The sequence below is a fragment of the Ovis aries genome, chromosome 8, assembly GCF_016772045.2.
Source record: "Ovis aries strain OAR_USU_Benz2616 breed Rambouillet chromosome 8, ARS-UI_Ramb_v3.0, whole genome shotgun sequence".
NCBI lineage: Eukaryota > Metazoa > Chordata > Mammalia > Artiodactyla > Bovidae > Ovis > Ovis aries.
The window spans coordinates 29,008,782-29,024,559 of NC_056061.1; the positions used below are offsets into that span (position 1 = coordinate 29,008,782).

At 35.4% G+C, this 15,778-nt stretch overlaps 1 protein-coding gene across 3 annotated transcripts in view; it reads right to left on the minus strand.

The window, feature by feature from the left end:
• The window catches only part of AFG1L (AFG1 like ATPase), a 198,457-nt gene that overhangs the window by 48,735 nt on the left and 133,944 nt on the right, over window positions 1-15,778 (minus strand). For all 3 annotated transcript variants that reach the window (XR_009601520.1, XM_015097361.4, XM_060419217.1), the window contains 2 exons: window positions 1,406-1,476; window positions 1,049-1,149 (listed from right to left, as the gene is read on the minus strand). Coding sequence is in view for 2 of the 3 variants with exons in the window: in XM_015097361.4 (XP_014952847.3) it covers window positions 1,049-1,149; window positions 1,406-1,476 (172 nt within the window). In the remaining variant the exon portion in view is untranslated. The remainder of the gene's footprint in view (window positions 1-1,048; window positions 1,150-1,405; window positions 1,477-15,778) is intronic.

Consider the following 15,778-nt stretch of genomic DNA (forward strand, 5'->3'; position numbering starts at 1 on the left):
TGAGATTGACCCAATAGAAGTATGAACGGTCCATTTCACCCAGAATGACTTTCATAACTGACACTGACATTATCAACCTGTCCAAGGATTCTAATTCATCCTAATCATTATAGGTCTTGAAGTGCTTTATTACTGTGATATCATCTGTTAGATTGGATTCTTCTCTCTGGGTTGAAAATTACAAATTTAGAAGTAATGAAGTTACTAGTTTTTAAGAAAAGTAGCCATAAAATGGCTAGCAGGTATAAAAAATATTTTCTCTTCTCCCTGAAAAATAATTCCTTTTTAGTTACTTAAAAGTCAAGATAAATCAGAGAGACCAGTTGGAATGATACATTACACATGCCAACGAGGTATTATGCTTAAAGTTATATTTCATTGACTTTGTTTTTCTTAAGATTTATAATCAACTGAATACTCATTGAGTCCTGAGAATTCCCAGAGCTTTCAAAAGAAAGAATTCATATCTATAATTAATTTGTAATCAATGTCTCTCTTATTTATATGAAAATGTGTGTATATATTTTTTTCTCTGTTGGAAATACTATTATACAATATAGATGTCACAGTTAAAAAAATTCACTTTCCTTAACCTGACCCAAATAGGTCAGATATTATAACAATAACAGAGGATACATGAGAACAAGGAATGGAAACTCTTTTACATCATATATCCTGGATCATGGTAGTATTACGTCATCTTCCTTTCTCCACATACTAACTTCATATCTTTTTTAAAACGAAATTTTCTTACATTTGACTTTTACACAATATCCCGAAAGCCCGTTTTAGTTTTGCTTCCAGCAATAGTTGACAGCTCTCTCTGTATTTCTAATTTTGTGTTAGAGCCCTTCTAAGTGTAAATTTTTTGCCAATATCTATAAAAAGCACATGGGCATATACAGATGAGTATTTCTCTTAATGAGACTAATAAACCAGTTCTGACTCAGTAAATTGTATTTTAAAATTTGAAACAGGCACAGAGGAAAATATGAAGTATTTTAACATGTGAAAAGGCCACTGAGTCTGAACGTGTCTGGATACTCACTCTCTCACACAGCTCTTCAAATGTGCAGTCGGCAACGGTTCCACAAGCTTTATTCAGCCGCAGCTCTCTGCCTTGCACTTTTAGAATCCTTGGTCTAGTTACTATGGGAACATGAACAAAGACTCAATCTTGTCTGGATAATTACTATAAAATTCATCTCTTACAGATAGGAAATGCATAGCTTGATGAATAATAGCACATGATTCAACACATAAATTAGACAAAATGCTGATACAATGACTGCCACTTGAGCGTGGCATCAACCCATATACAGCAATGGAACTTATTAATTGGTCAGTGGAGATTGGGCATTGTGTTCTAAATGTATTCTCTTTCAAGAGAAATTAACTTACGTACAATCATTTTGTTTCTGAGCCAGCTCATCAAACAACTTATCCATGACAGCCTCCACATCAGCTTCACTTGTGCTACAGTGAAAAGAATAATAGAATATGAAATTAATAACACTTGAAGCCAACATCAAACAGCTGCCTGAGCCTGCTTAGCTTTTTGCCTATAAAAAAAAGAACAGGATGTTATGCTCTAAATACAAACATTAGATTTAGAATACACTTAAAAGCAGAGAATATTAACTCTCAGGTAGATGATTCTGCCTTATTTGCATACACTGAAAGACTTCTGTGCTTCTGGCTGTTTCCAGTAATGAGACGATACAGGCAGAGTAAATCCATTAATACGATGTGTACACAATGAGAAGAAAGGCTTCTGGCTCTCTTGCATGCAAAACAAGAACAAATAGACAAGGCAGTCAAGGATCCAGCAAAGTATCCTTTGAAATCTCTACTGAGAGGGTACACGTGAAATTAAATATTGAAGCTGCATTTTAAAAAAATCAAGTCAAACCACTGACTGAGAGGATCAAACATCCAGAATTAAATTACCAGCTTCAAAATACCAACTTGATCTGCACATCAATAACTTTATCAGACTTCGAATACAAAGACAATTACAGACCACACAGTTTCTCTCAAAAATGTCCTTGTTGGAAATCCAAGAAGACTCTCTTCTTCTGTGATGCCCACCATTGCAGATACTATGAAGTTAGTCTCCTCAAAGAATCCTTTGTATTCTAATTAGAAATCACCATATGGTTTAGGAAACCCACATATACAAATGTGATAATACTATGGCCTTTTTTCCTCTCACTTTTTTTTTAAAGAAGGGTTGATAAATTAAGTCAATGAACTAAAATAACTGGCAGAAGAAATAAATGCTATTAAAAAAACTTCAAGTGAAAATATAAGTTTACTTCAACTCTGTGTACAAACTTACACAGGATGACCTGCCAATATGCTTAATTTTGACACACAAATCACTCTTATCTAGGTGTGGAAGCAATTAAACTCAGTTCTGGAATCCATCTTAAAGTCTTATTGAAAACTCATAAATTATTTTTTCTTTACATTAAGCTTAAACTAAACCAAAATAATTTCTTCCTTGAGATAATTGTCAGGTGGCAGGCATTTAATACACAAGCACCTAATTCTTCAAATGTTCTATAGTAAATGTCTTTAAAATGCAACAAAGCACACAGTCACTATGAAGAGTTTGGAACTGTCACATTTCAAATAGTAACCACTCTACCTCAAGGATCTTTAAAATATCATTTAAAATGGTTAGCTTTGCAGGGGAATGCTATTTGACTTATATAAAGCCTTGTATGATAATTGAATAGAGCTGTATTAAGGTAATAAAATGACACTATAGAAAGAGTGATTATAGAGAGAATAAATAATTTTGAAGGTACACAGAAATCCTATAAACCAACATAAATGTCAGTGCCCACACCAAGCACATGTATGTTTAGATGGCTTTGCCAACATCATTCACAGGGATTCATTTGGAATCACCTCCACTTTGCAACAGTGGTGTATACACACACAACTGACAGAGAAGGGGGATATTTTTAAAAGGATATATAAAGAAGAGAGCAGTGTTGACAACCCTGGACATCTGCTGGCTTTCAGTAAGTTACCCTGTCCTTATGTTAGGCATGTTACCCAAAAAAGAGGGAAAAATGAATTTGGAAAAATAACCAAAATAGAAGACAGTTATGTTTCTAAAAGCACATCTGGTAAACAATTTCTTATAAACTTCCTCAGTGGTGATTTTTTTTTTATTCTGTGCTCAAATATACTATAATATTAAAATATGGCTCACTAGACTTTAGTTAGGCCACATCTGTGAAATATACTATAAGTGATTTCATTTATAGTGAAATTATATGTGAAATGATAAAATTATTTTTATTATAATAGCATTGTATAAGAAATCCATTATATTATCATAAACGATTGCTCAGAAGTTATAACACCTACCTAAAATAAAACGTTTTATTGTTATAGTCTAAAAATAACATTCATAAAAGCAGTTTATGTAAGCTCACAACTGAACATACTATTATCCACTTAAGGCCAACTTGCACTTGACCTTGGGGAGTAAGTTCTATTGACTTTCTGGATGATAAGAAACCTTATCTTCGTATTGTTTAACAGCAGGATGAGCTAGTGTGTAATTTTGGTTTTATCAGATGTATCTATACTGATATAAAATAAACATGCAATGAAAGAAATCATTATCAGAAATGAATATATTCATAATTCCTTAACAATAACTTACAAGAAAACACTAGTCTCACGTTCCATTCAAACTTCAGATTTCCTTACTTAAGAGGATGCACCAGTCAGAGATCATCAATTTCTTTAAGAATAAAAATTAGACAAGTAACAAGAAAAATTAAAGTTTACCTGTCTCTACCAGCCTAAAAGTTTTACTTAACATTCATGTTCATATATTTCTGGTTTAAACATCTTGAGTATGGTTTGTAATTCTAGTAAATTAGGATGATTCTGAACATTTTCAGTGTGTCACACATGGAATAAAAAAAGCTATCATTTGTTGAACAGCTATTATGCAGCAATAAGTTTACCTATACCATCCCCACTTGCCATGTAGTATGTATTATTATCACATTTTTATTAAAGAGAAAAACGAAACTCAGAGAAATAGGTCATTTTATCTAAGATCCGAATACATAAAATTTAAAATTTTTTAAGTAATGAAAAGTATTATAAATAAAATATATAGGCACATTAAACTGGGAAACACAGTGGCAACATTTATGGCATATATTTAATATTTTCAATATATTAAAAGCTCTAACATATAAAAAATTGAATACTCCAATAGGAAAACTGTCAAAAGACCTGAACAGGCAAATGGCATTAAAAAAATAGCTCAGTGGGCAAAATACATATGTAAAGTGGTTCATTCTTACTAGTGATAAAAATGCAATATAAAATCATGAGAGATCATTCTTTTATCCAAACTGGCAAAGATAAGGAAAAAGATAAAATAACTGGAACAAGCATAGGTAAGGGGAAAAAGAACCTTCTCATGTACCATAGAATGTAAAATTGGTACAAGAGTTCAAGACAACCAGATAATATGTAATAAAAGCATTAGAAACATGCATATCGTATCACCCCACTATTCCACTCATAGGAATCTCATGTGTAAATAATAATGGTTAATGACTGTAAGGATGTTCACTGTGACACTGCTAGCATCAAAAAAAAGTATAGAACAGGGCTTCCCCGGTGGTATAGTGGCTAATAGTCCACCTACCAACACGGGGGACACGAGCTGGATCCTTGGTCCAGAAAGATCCCACCTGCCAGGGAGCAACGAAGCCCATGCAACACAACTTCTGAGCCAGCGCTCTAGAGCCCAGGAGCCGGAACCACTGAACCCACATGCTGCACTTACTGAGGCCCGTGAGCCCAGAGTCTGTGCTCCACGACAAGAGAAGCCATCAGAGTGAGAAGCCTGAGCACCGCGACAAATAGCAGCCTCCACTCATCACAACTAAAGAAAGCCCACACACAGTAAGGGAGACCTAGCCCAACCAAAAATAAATAAATAAATTCTTTTTAAAGTGCAAAGAACCTAAATGTCCAACAATGGGGAATTTGAAGTACATTTGGATCCACTTATACAATAGGTCATTATATGCAATTTTCCCCTCTTGTCCTAGAATTGTAATTAAGGCTCAAAGTTGATGGGTAGAAGTGCTAAGTACCGCCAAATTGCTAGAAAGAACCACCAATAAGCCACCAATAACCGGCTTCAGGCTCTTGCCCCTGTGGGTAAATCATGAGAATAACCAGCCCTACAGTAAACGTCATGCACCTCTACCATCCCCTCTATTCCCCACCCCATAGTGTCTTTAGAAGGAAGGGAAAGAAGATCAGGAATCGCGGGCTTTTGTGTCTCGTATTTGTGGTATGAGCCTTTTCCCTCCCTTTCCTTTAGGAGAGAAGAGGGTGATTTACTCCCCTCAAAACAAGTGATGAGGGAAAGTGATTCTAAGAATATCCTGAGGAAATATAAGAGCAGACTGGAAGAAGGAAAGACTGGCTTTGCTTTCGACGTGCAGGACCTTAGTAGACTAAGAAATCAGAAGGCAGGAGGTGAGCTGAGATGAAGCAATTCATTTCTCACAACAGCCTCCCCTACTCTACCCCCTGGCCACTACCACCACCACCAAAGGTTTGGCAGTACTAGATACACTCAAAGATACAGGTGAGGGTCAGGCTGGAAACAAGAGCATTGTCTGAAAATAACACCAAGGCAGCTCCTTAGATTCCCTCTTTTCACCTGGACAGCCAGACTCCTATAATACCTCCACTCCAGCTGAAACTGGAAAATTTACTGTCTGGGACAGTTTTAACACTGGAAAGGTTGAAAGTCACTAATTCAAAGTAAACAACGAAACCAACAGTCCTTACCTCTTCAGCATCCAGAACCCTACCAGCCCAGGAAGCTTCCATCCCAAAAAGTAGACAGAAAGACTGGAGACAACTTTCTGGAGGAAAATGAATAGCCAAAAAATAAAGACCTGCTGATACTGACATTTGGGGGTTCTTCAATGGAAAACCTGACCTGCTACCTTATTACCCTCCAGTTAAGTCCACCATTCAATAAAACCCCATCTATGTACACAAACTTCTAATCACCTTCATTCTTAAGGTGAATGGACAACAAAAGCATTTCTAGGCATTTAAGGAAATCCTCTAGGATAAAAGATAAAGATCACATAAAGAAATGGAGAAAAGGATCTTGGAGGAAGGGAAGAAAAAAATACAGAGACCAAAAGGAGAAAGTTATACTCTAATATGCCTTTTATATAGGCACATTGCATTGCATAAATGCTATAAACCAAAAGGACAATTAGGGCCTAAGAAAGAGCTCTGAATAATGAATGCTAAAGAAGAAATTTAGGGAAATGGTCACCTGAAACTATCAGAACATTGTTTGTTAATTGGCTATATCCCAATACAAAATAAAAAGCTAAAAAAAGAGAAATTTAAGGGAAAATGTTGAAGTATTCTTTCAGAAAATATAGCAGAAATAGAAAAAAGATGGAAAATAATAGAAATTTAATTTAATTTTAATAGAAAATTAAAAAATTAGATGATAAATCCAGAAGGTTCAATATCTAACTGGGAGTCATTCTAAAGTCTGGGGTGGTAGGGGGAATGAAGAATCAAATTATCAAAGAAAAAAGAAAATTAAATTTTCTAGAACTAAAGGACATGATTTTCTAAATTGAAAGAATCCAGTGAATACCAAGCACAAAGAAGGGGGGTAAAAAACATTCTAAGGCACATTATCATTAAGTTTCAGGAAAGTAGGAATAAAGAAAAACTATCCTAAAGAATTTCAAAGGGAAAAACAGGTCAAACATAAAAGATCAAGAAACTTGCATATCAAACTTCACAACGGCAATAATGGAAATGTGAAGATAATGGCATAGTGCCTACAAGTTTTGAAGGGAATATTCAAATTATTATGTCAAATTATTGTCTAATTATTCATGCCCAAATTATTAATCAAATCAAATAAGGACATTTTTGGACAGATGAGCCCTCAAAAATATGTATTTCCCATTCAGTCTTCTCAGGAAGGTAGTGGAAGGTGTGCTCTCTCAGAACAGAGAGAAGAGTCACACTGCTTGGAGGGTGAAGCTTTGCCCTAACTGGCTCTCCCAGTGACGACGGCTGTAAACACTGCGCAAAAGGTATGAGAGCAGGGAACCTGAAGGCGCTGGAAAGTGAACAGAAGCGGGTAGATTCTAGAAGAAGCCTACCCTTGGGAGAAGGGGGAAATGGCATGCTACTCATTTTTATAGCTTTCAGACTAAAGACAATAAACTCAGTACTGCTCAGGGCAACTAAAATCCCAATAGAAAACCTACAGTCCTTAAAGCATGAAGAACCAGAGGAGAGTAGCAGGTAATCACAGAGCTGGAAAATCAGGGGGAATTTCAGAAAAAGTGTTTCTAAATACCCAAAAGATATCAATCTGGAAAATTTCTGAAATTCTAAGTAAATCTGCATTTATCACAATACTTCATGTGTCCTCAAATAATGAGTGTCCATAATAACAAACAATGAATCATTTTTCTATTATAGGGTTATACTAAAAGTTTCAGCAGTTTTCAATGTGAAAAACTTCATAATAAGAATAAATTCATGGCGTATCACTAGTATAAGTCAATATACTATGACAATATGTATATTGACAATTATGTATTTCAATAGTATGAAAGTGATCTTTACCTGATAAAGACTTATGATAGTAAAAAACATTAGAAGGAAATATGAACACAAAATAAATGCTAAACAAAATTATTTTTAAATTTAAATACATCATAAATTTAATATGTGGAAGTCATCATTTTTTAAAGTTTTTATATTTATTATTTTTAAAGGCTTTTAAAAACACATAGTATTAATTACCATATCTGATAGTCCTGACCTTTTCAGGTTAATAAATATTCCAGATATAGGAAAATGTCTTTCATTTTGTACCAATATTGATCAAATCAATGACAGTGTGTCCTGAATCATTTTCAACTTGGGTATTAGGATACATATTGCTTCATATAAACCCATTTCCTTTAATAGCAAGTGTCTGGTTTTGTTTACTCAATATTATGTGGGGTTCATCCTTATCGATATATGCAGTAGTTTTTTTTTTCTGTATGGTGATATTCCATCGCATTAAAACACCATAATTTATTACTCTACTGTTGATTAGTGTATTAGTCTGCTAGGGCTGCCACAAAAGAATACCACAGACTGGTGGCTTAATCAACAGAAATATATTTTATCACAGTTCTGGAGGATGGAAGTCTTAAGATCACATTGTGGTCAGGTTTCATTTCTTTTGAAGTTCATCTTGGCTTGCACATGGCTATCTCATTGCTATGTCCTCACATGGCCTTTCCTCTGGTGTCTCTTCCTCTTCTTACAGAGACACCAGTCCTAGGAGGTGAGGGTTCCACCCATGTGACCTCATGCAGTTAATTACCTCCTTAAAGGCCCTACCCCCAGATACAGTCCCATTTGGGTTAGGACTCCAACTATGAATTTTGGAGGAACACAATTCAGTCCCTAACAATGAGCACTTGTGTAATTTATATTTTGGAGCTACTATGAATAAGTACTACTGTGAACATTCTAGTATGAGCCTTTTGGTAAACTTCTTATACATGTTTGCTGGAGTAAAATTGCTATTCATAGGCTAAATCTTCGTTCACCTTAGTAGATGCTACCAGTATCTACTGCAGATACTGCAGCTTTCCAAAGGAGTTGAAGCGATTTATTCCCACACTTACAGTGCACAAAAAGTTCTACTTGTTCCACATTCTTGCCAATACTTGGTATTCTTCTTATATTCCATTTTAGTGATTATGGTAGACATATGATAAGTAATTTTAGTCTAAGTTGCCTCAAATTATTTTTAGAAATGAAATAAAAATACAAATGTGATTTAATCATTGCAATAAAACAGAGGCATTTTCTTGATAAAATGTTATGAAAATTTTAAAATCTATTCTTAAAACACCTAAGACCACTTGACTTTTTTTAAGTAGTAAATTTCAAGAATGTAACTTTATTATAAAAATTTCAGCCAGAGAAAATGTCTTTAACTTCCAAAAGGGGGGGTGGGGTAAATACACTTGTAATGGAGAAAAACCAGAGTAACAGCAGTGATTCTGCAACGCCAGGACCCTCTTGTTAGTTTTCCAGTGAAACTATTTTAAAAGACAGCAGCATTATCTTACACTAAAAATCTATTCTCAGAAATACAATCATGTCTGTGAAGCTCCCAAAAAGGTTAAGGGTCAGCTACTTCAAAAAAAACAAAAACAAAACTAGTGTTTAGAACATACAATGCAAGGTTGTCAACAGGTATATTCAGAAAACAAATGTACAAAAACCACACAAGGATATAGACTATAAAATACAAATAGTGATTAAAATTACTCTCAAATTACAAACATACTTAAAAGTATTCCAACCTAACCAGTAAAACTGAGGAGGGATGAAGCCTGGTAGTCAAAAGCAGTTGCATGGAAAAGCAACAGCGTAAAGATGCCACTAAATTAAACATAAATTTTTTCAGTGTAAAAGGGGAGCTAAATTCAGAATTTTCTTCTGGGGCTATAAGAATATCATGTCACATGGATGGAAGAACGTGTTCTGCTCAGCTTTGTGTAGTTCAATTTTAACCACAGAGGCATATCTTAAGGAAGAGTGACTTGAGCAGCATCAAAACGAGCAGGAGAAAATACAGGAATTAAGCTCAGATGCTCTGAATCATATTCCCTTTTCTCTCATAAGGGAAGACAGAAACATAAGCTCCTACAAGTGAGTAGGGATAAAGAATTTAAGGGACTTCTAATTCTGGATAACTGCCCCATCAGTGGGATGCCTCAATAGAGCAGATGAGATGCAAAATAGAAAATCTGCTCACAGATACTCAAAAGGTGACTATGGTCAGAGAATTAAGTCATGTTTGAAGAAGAAGCAGAGTCACTCTTTTCCACTGTTTTTTCTTGGCAGGGGTCAAAGTATGAGGGACCCAAGCAGGGCACAGAATCTTTTTCCTCTGTTCTAAATGCTCTGGGTAAAATCAACCCATTTCATTGCTTCTGTCACTTTTATGCTAGACTCAGAAACTGCAGTTGAGTTTTCTGTCAAGTAGAACTACTGTGTCTTTAAGTCAGAAAAGCCCTGGAATCGACCACTATTTCATTGCCAGGAAATTCGGCATCAACAACTATAGGAATCCTGGATTAAAAGCCTGACTCCTTCAAAAGTATGAGAATCATGATTAATTTTTCCATAATAAATTAGTAAACAGGAAAGTAATCAGTAACCTCAATTTTGAGAAAATTTATATGTCTAAAATCAGGCATTCAATATAAAACTTACACTCAAGAAAGACAGTATGTCAAAAGAGACCTTATTGTTGCTGAATTGTTTGAAATTCTCAACAAAAATTCCAAAACAAGGGGAGGTTTCTAGAAGAGGGTCACACATGAATTTAAATGGAAATTAATTTCTTTAAGAACCTCCTACTTCATTAGGATTGACTCAGAGGAACAGAATGCTACCCACACTTTGCCCCTTTATCCCCCTTTAAAAATCAACAGCTTGTTAAGGTATCAACAAGTAGAATAGAATTGGCTTTCCTTGGTCCCTCTCTCTTCATGTTCTCTATTCCAGAGAGCCAAAGTTGATTCAACGAGGGAGAAATTTCCCCTTCCTCTTAAAGTTCTTGTGCCAAACTTCCCTGGCAGTCAGCCTTCTCACTCTACTGATTCCTTGTCCATTCACGCTGTACAGCTCTTTGTGCTCACACCAAACATAATCTGGGGCTGGAGGCAGGTCTAAGATTAAGTTGGTTTATACTCTCCTTAATATAAAACAGACTTGGTTGCATTTCAAATCCTGTAGGTTTGTTTTACATAACAGAATCAGTTGTTAGGATGGATTTTTGTCCTAGTATTTATCTTCCTCTCAATCACTCAAAGACTTAATTGATTCTGCAGAGATCCATTTCAGTCTCTAAATTTCCCACCCTTCTCAATCACCTGGAGAGTAACTTAACTGGTTCCATTAATCTTGACCTATGTATAATGCAAGCAAGCAGGATCTAGTGCCTTTAACTCTCAAATTCCAGACCTTCAACCCTCCTTCTCAGTCCCACTCTCCATATAAAATTTCTACTAAATCTATATATTAACAATGCCCACAAATAAATCAATGGTGTAACATGTAAAATTGCAACTTGGCAGATCCAAAAATAATTATTTTTCTTAAAATTTCAGAAAGGCTAAAATAATTGAACATTTTAAACAACAACAATAAAAACAAAAAGGAAGCTGGAGAATAAGAATCTCTAACTCCTGTTTAAGTGAAGAAGATATCACATCCACCTCAGAAAAAGAGGCCAGGGAATTTTAGTAGGTTAAAAGAAAAGGTATACAGTAAAATTAACTAAAGACATAGGACTTTTGCCAGATCAGCTTGACCTATGTTGAAGATTTTTACTTATAAATATATTTGAAGATGAAATAACAAGATAAGAATTCTAAGGAAAGTTAGCAACTTTCCTCTGTACTTTTATATGTGTAAGTATATATATTATCTATGCATGTACATATTGTATATATAGCCTATTTATACTTTACTAGCGGAGAAGGCAATGGCACCCCACTCCAGTACTCCTGCCTGGGAAATCCCATGGGCGGAGAAGCCTGGTAGGCTGCAGTCCATGGAGTCGTGAAGAGTCGGACATGACTGAGCAACTTCACTTTCACTTTTCACTTTCATGCATTGGAGAAGGAAATGGCAACCCAATCCAGTGTTCTTGCCTGGAGAATCCCAGGGACGGGAGAGCCTGGTGGGCTACCGTCTATGGGGTCGCACAGAGTCGGACACGACTGAAGTGACTTAGCAGCAGCATACTTTACTAGATGAGTACAGTCATACAACTGAACATTTTTGTCAATATGTTTAGCTGGAAATGGTGAGCCAGCTCCATTCTGGTCCTGTCTAGCGTGCTGAAAAACAAACACTGTGATATGCTATTAAATTACAGTTCAATAAATGGATAGATGATAAAAGGTATGCTGAGCTAATGGAAACTCATACTGAAATACATAGAAGATAGACTTCTATTGCTCCTGTTTCAAACGTTTCAAATATTCAAATTTCAAATCCTTGACATCTTAATTCAGGAGTCCTTAAGTGAATATAAAATTAATTAATAAATTTTAACGTACATATAAATTATGCCAAATAAGACAATTTTGTGATTTTTGAAAGACATAATAAATGGCCTATCTGACTATAGTACATAAAGTAAAAAATGGTTACTGTTATATTTTACTAGTATACAGTTGTAAAGATTGAGGGCAGGAGGAGAAAGGGACGACAGAGGATGAGATGGTTGGATGGCATCCCCGACTCAATGGACATGAGTTTGGGTAGACTCCGGGAGTTGGTGATGGACAGGGAGGCCTGGAGTGCTGCAGTCCATGGGGTCTCAAAGAGTTGGACATGACTGAGCGACTGAACTGATACAGTTGTAAGCTTGCAATATCACATAGAGTTACTCATAGATAAAATATCAATAGGAGTTCTTATGACAAAGATAATACTGTGTAAGCTACTTTTGAGAATCAATTATCTTTTCCCTACAGGTGGCCTGAGAGTAAAGATTCATTACCATTACTGACATTTTAATTATCAAAACATATAGCAACATACAATACTTCATTTTGAATTTGAGACATTTCAGTTTGGATGAAACATTATATTTTATATGTTTCATAGAGATAAAAGTTCTCCACTAAAAAATGACCTAAAATACAATGGAAACATCATTAAAAGGATGAAAATGTTACAGTAAAAACATGTACTTAGTGTAGGAGAAATAAGTAAAGGAAGAACATTGAAACAAAAAGTCATGAAACATACAGACAATGAAAAGTAAAAGCTGATGTAAATCCAATTATGTCAGTAATAACATAATTTGTGAATGAATTAAACAATTTAATCAAAGGGCAGAGATTGGTGGACTGGATAAAAAAGTGAGTTATAACTATATGCTATCTACAGAAGATATGGTTTACATTCAAAAATACAAATAGGTTGAAAATAAAAGAATGAAAAAAAGATATATCATGAAAAAAGCAACCACTATTAATATCAGACAAAACAGACTTTAAAACAACAAAAATGTGATTAGAAACTAAAAGGAACATTTTATAATGATAAAACTATCAATCCATCAGGATGATATAACAATTATAAATATGTATGTGCCTAGAAACAAAGCCCTCAGAATTCATGAAGCAAAAACTGACATAACTGAAAGGAGAAACAGATAATGCAACAGTGATAGTTGGGGGACTTCAATATCCAACTTTCAATAGTGGATAGAACAACTAGGGGGAAGATCAACAAGAAATAATAAGACTTGAATACACTATACACAAATTAGACTAACATATAAACACTCCACTCAATAACCAACAAATATACATTTTTCTCAAATGCACATGAAACATTCTCAAAGAAAGATCATATCCTATGCCATAAAACAAATTTTCAATTAAAAGGAATTGAAATTATGCAGAGTATTCTCTAGTCACAGTAGAGTGAAATTAGAAATTGGTAACAAAGGCGTATTTGGAAAATTCACAAATGTGTGGGAATAAAACAGCACACTCCTAAGTAACCAATGGGTCAAAAAAAGAAATGAAAAGGAAAATTAGAAAATACTTTGAAACAAAGAAAATTAAGACATAATATACCAAACTTATGAGATGCAGCAGAAGTAGTGCTTATGGGTAAATTTATAGCTATAAATGCCTACATAAAAAAGAAGAAAAATCTCAAACTAATAATCTAACTTTCTACCATAAGACTCTTAGAAAATTAGTCTAAAACAAGTAGAAATAATAAAGATTAGAGTGGAAATTAATGAAGTAAAGAATATAAAAATAATAGAGCAAATAGTAAAACCAAAAGTTAATTCTTTGCAAAAGTGAATAAAATGGACAACCTTTTAGCTAAAGAAAAGAGTGAAAACTAAAATTACTAAAATCAGGGATGAAAGAGACAAGATTACTACCAACCTTATAGAAATAAAAAAGACCTATAAGGGAATAATATTAACAACTATACCAAAAAAAAAAAATAGGTAACTTCGATAAATGGGAAAATTCCTAGAAAGACACATATCACTTAAGCAAACTTAAGAAAAAAGATAAAATCTAAATAGAAAAAGAGGGAATTCTTCAAAACTCATTCTCTGAGGCCAGTATTACCTTGACAGCAAAATCAGGAAAAGACATCAGTTAAGTTCAATCGCTCAGTTGTGTCCGACTCTTTGTGACCCCATGGACTGCAGCAAGCCAGGCCTTCCTGTCCATCACCAACTACTGGAGTCCACCTGAACCCATGTCCATTGAGTCAGTGATGCATCCAACCATCTCATCCTCTGTCGTCCCCTTCTCCTCCTGCCTTCAATCTTTCCCAGTATCACGGTCTTTTCAAATAAGTCAGCTATTCATATCAGGTGGCCAAAGCACTGGAGTTTCAGCTTTCGCATCAGTCCTTCCAATGAACACCCAGGACTGATCTCCTTTAGGATGGACTGGTTGGATCTCCTTGCAGTCCAAGGGACTCTCAAGAGTCTTCTCCAACACCACAGTTCAAAAGCATCAATTCTTTGGCGCTCAGCTTTTTTTATAGTCCAACTCTCACAACCATACATGACCACTGGAAAAACCATAGCCTTGACTAGATGGACCTTTGTTGACAAAGTAATGTCTGCTTTTTAATATGCTGTCTAGGTTGGTCATAATTTTCCTTCCAAGGAGTAAGCATCTTTTAATTTCAGGGCTGCAATCACCATCTGTAGTGATTTTGGAGCCCAGAAAAATCAAGTCAGTCACTGTTTCCACTGTTTCCCCATCTATTTGCCATGAAGTGATGGGACTGGATGCCATGATCTTAGTTTTCTGAATGCTGAGCTTTAAGCCAACTTTTTCACTCTCCTCGTTCACTTTCATCAAGAGGCTCTTTAGTTCTTCTTCACTTTCTGCCATAGGGTGGTATCATCTGCATATCTGAGGTTATTGATATTTCTCCCGGCAATCTTGACTCCAGCTTGTGCTTCATCCAGCCCAGCATTTCTCATGATGTACTCTGCATATAAGTCAAATAAGCAGAGTGACAATATACAGACTTGACGTACTCCTTTTCCTATTTGGAACCAGTCTGTTGTTCCATGTCCAGTTCTAACTGTTGCTTTCTGACCTCCAGAGGCAGGTCAGGTGGTCTGGTATTCCCATCTCTTGAATTTTCCACAGTTTATTGTGATCCACATAGTCAAAGGCTTTGGCATAGTCAATAAAGCAGAAATAGATGTTTTTCTGGAACTCTCTTGCTTTTTCCATGATCCAGAGGATGCTCACAATTTGATCTCTGGTTCCTCTGCCTTTTCTAAAACCAGCTTGAACATCTGGAAGTTCACGGTTCACGTATTGCTGAAGTCTGGCTTGCAGAATTTTAAACATCACTTTACTAGCATGTGAGATGAGTGCAATTGTGCGGTACTTTGAGCATTCTTTGGCATTGCCTTTCTTTGGGATTGGAATGAAAATTGACCTTTTCCAGTCCTGTGGCCACTGCTGAGTTTTCCAAATTTGCTGGCATATTGAGTGCAGCCCTTTCACAGCATCATCTTTCAGCATTTGAAATAGCTCAACTGGAATTCCATCACCTCCACTAGCTTTGTTCATAGTGATACTTCCTAAGGCCCACTTGACTTCACATT